Source organism: Eimeria necatrix, genomic scaffold (genome assembly GCF_000499385.1).
Source record: "Eimeria necatrix Houghton genomic scaffold, Enh_scaff1023, whole genome shotgun sequence".
NCBI lineage: Eukaryota > Apicomplexa > Conoidasida > Eucoccidiorida > Eimeriidae > Eimeria > Eimeria necatrix.
Genome location: NW_013654825.1, coordinates 9,573 through 12,181, shown reverse-complemented (window position 1 = coordinate 12,181; position 2,609 = coordinate 9,573). Strand labels below are relative to the sequence as shown.

General features: G+C 54.1%; 1 protein-coding gene across 1 annotated transcript; it reads left to right on the top strand.

Moving 5' to 3' along the window:
- Positions 1-1,635: 1,635 nt before the first annotated feature.
- Positions 1,636-2,270, top strand: ENH_00000870 (hypothetical protein; the record flags this gene model as incomplete). The annotated part of the gene is made up of 2 exons (XM_013583916.1): positions 1,636-1,790; positions 1,838-2,270. 2 exons carry the CDS (start codon positions 1,636-1,638, stop codon positions 2,268-2,270), a joined length of 588 nt encoding a protein of 195 aa, XP_013439370.1.
- Between the last annotated feature and the right edge of the window lie 339 nt (positions 2,271-2,609).

Below are 2,609 nucleotides of genomic sequence, written 5' to 3'. Positions count from 1 at the left end.
CGAGCCGTGCCCTGCCGTTAAAAGGAGAAGATCTGTGATAACGTCAAGGCTCACGTGCTGCCACCGACAAGAAGGGATGAGTAGCTGTTGAAGAAGGCCTACAGGTTTCTAGTTAAGGGACTTGGACTCTCGACAGGGAACACATGATTCAACATACGCAGTAGTGTAGACGCGCATTCCTGGCCAGTAGTAGTGCTGGCTCAGAGCCGTGAAGGTCTTTTTCTGGCCTCGATGGCGTGCTGTGACATGGTCATGGTGTGAATGCAGAGCGTGTGTAAGGAACTCAGGGAATTGTGGGACACAGATTCTCCATAGTTCAGCAAATGTGCAGGTAAGGCGGCACATAGAGGGAGGTGAATTGGCGATTACGGAGTCCTATCTGAATAGCGTCTCCTGGTTGTTTTGCAGTGGCTTCGTAGGGAGCGCGGAAAACGGGACACTCTGAGTAAGCTTGCGGCTATGAGTGCACATCAGGAGGGTCACCTGGTGTCTTCGTTGTAGGGGTAGGGTGTTTCGCCTCTGGATTGTGTTCCGGCGGCGCAAGTGAAGGTAGCGATGGCAAACTGCGTTGTCTGGGTCGTCTCGAACAAATGCTGGCGAGCTCCCTGTAGTTAGCGAGCAGACCACGAGAACGAGGAGCCTCGCGCGCTTGTGCTACTGCAAACGTCGGTGGTGTCGGTGGTGTGTCGTGCGAGCAGGTGTTTGCAAGACCGGAAAAGCGAGACAAGGCATCAGCCACCTGATTGCGCGCACCTTGAATGTAAGCAATGTGCAAATCCGGGAACTCGGTCAGGAAATATAATCACAGGGAGGTGCGTCCGGGCAGAGGCTTCGATGCTCGGAGTCGCTGGAGATGGGTGAGAGCTTGGCGATCAGTATGAGCCGTAAACCCTGCAACTCGGAGCAAGTGAGACCACTTGTTCAGGGCCGTCACCACTGCCACGAGTTCTTGATCGTATATCGAGCGTTTCTGCTGTGTGGAGTTCATGACTTGACTGAGGAAACCGATGGGCGTGCCGTCTTGTTCCAGGACCGCTCTGATTGCATAACCGGCGGCGTCTGTAGTGCACAGGCACTACAATGGGGCTTGCTGGTGACCTATAGACGATAGCTAGCAACCGACCTACAAGGGGTCGCAACAACTGGAGGAGGATAGGACCCTCCTACTAGGATCAAAGTAAGGAAAATTGTTTATGAATTAATATGCATACGTTAGAGGTGCAGAATGTGTGGAGACTGCGGCTGGCGATAGCGCCGACACCAGTGCAGTCCTCCTCCCCATAGGGCCTAGGAGGCGAGCTCCCAGAGTGGGGCGAATCGAACAGACACATTTTGAAAAACTTAAGAATTACTGTGTTTCGATGAAATTAAGCTACAGTTTCCAGGAAATGGGCCTACGCTAGGTGTAGTTTGTAGGCCTGCTCGAGGTGCAGGTAGCAGCGGAGTCGCAGTCGCAGCAGTAGGCGCTGCGCACTGCATTTGGGGGCTGCTCCGGGAATGAAATCTTTGTTCTTTCCGGACTTGGGAGTAGAAATACTATGTTTTAGTAACTCGTGCCTAGAACTCTTCGCTCGGTAAGGGATGCATCTCCGCAACGGACGCGTTATCGGCCCCACACCGCAGGAGACTTCTACAATGTCAGTCAACAAAATGCCGAGCGGGACTCCAGTCCATCATCGCCATGCGACTCCGAAGCCCACCGTGGCAGAGCGGCCGCATGGGAATAAGGAGACGCCCCCACAGGTGATACCTATGACCAATGTTATGCCAGGGGACAGTCCCGTTGTCACGTGGGACCAATTCCAGTCCGCAATGAGTGTGATAAGAACTGTTATAGGGGGACCGTGGAATCCGACGAAACGACTCCCATACTACCAGAAGACGGCAGCGCTATGCAGGCCTTTCTGCTGCGCATCGAGCCCCGGTACATCCAGATGGGATTGGAGCCGCGCGAGTGGGGAACTGCACTTATAGACCACCTTGTGGGCCCGGCTCTAACGTATTGGATGTATCTATGGAGAACTATCGACCTAAGTGACTGGGCGACAGTACAGCGCAGGCTTTTGGAGCGGCTTGACAGAACAATGTCGCAGAGTCAATTGTTAACGGAGTTGGCTAAAGTACGGTGGAATGGTAACCCGAAGAAATACACGGACCGGTTTGCGGCTGTAGCGGAGCGTGGGTTGGGTTTTGCCCCCGACGAACTCGCGGACTATTACTGCACCGGGCTACCGACAGACCTCCATCTTCTAATAACCAATAACCAATAACCAATAACGAAATATCAGCCGTGGGAACAAGCATCGACAGCAGCCACACGGCTCTACAAGCCTAAGTAGAGTGTGCTGGAACTCCGAGAAAGGATCAGTCGAACCATTAGGGCTGCTATCCAAGCTAATGGACCCCGTGGGCGCCAGGAAATTGAAAATCGCCCTGAAAAACCCACACAAACTGCCTTGAGTATCAGGGTCGCGGACATCCGGCACGTGTCTGCCCCAGCAAAGGGGAACGTACCAGACGTCCGGGGGAAATATGCAAGAAATGTGGCGGTGTGGGGCGCCATGCTTGGGACTGTCCTACGTATGAACGAGGCCGGCCCGAGCCGGGGG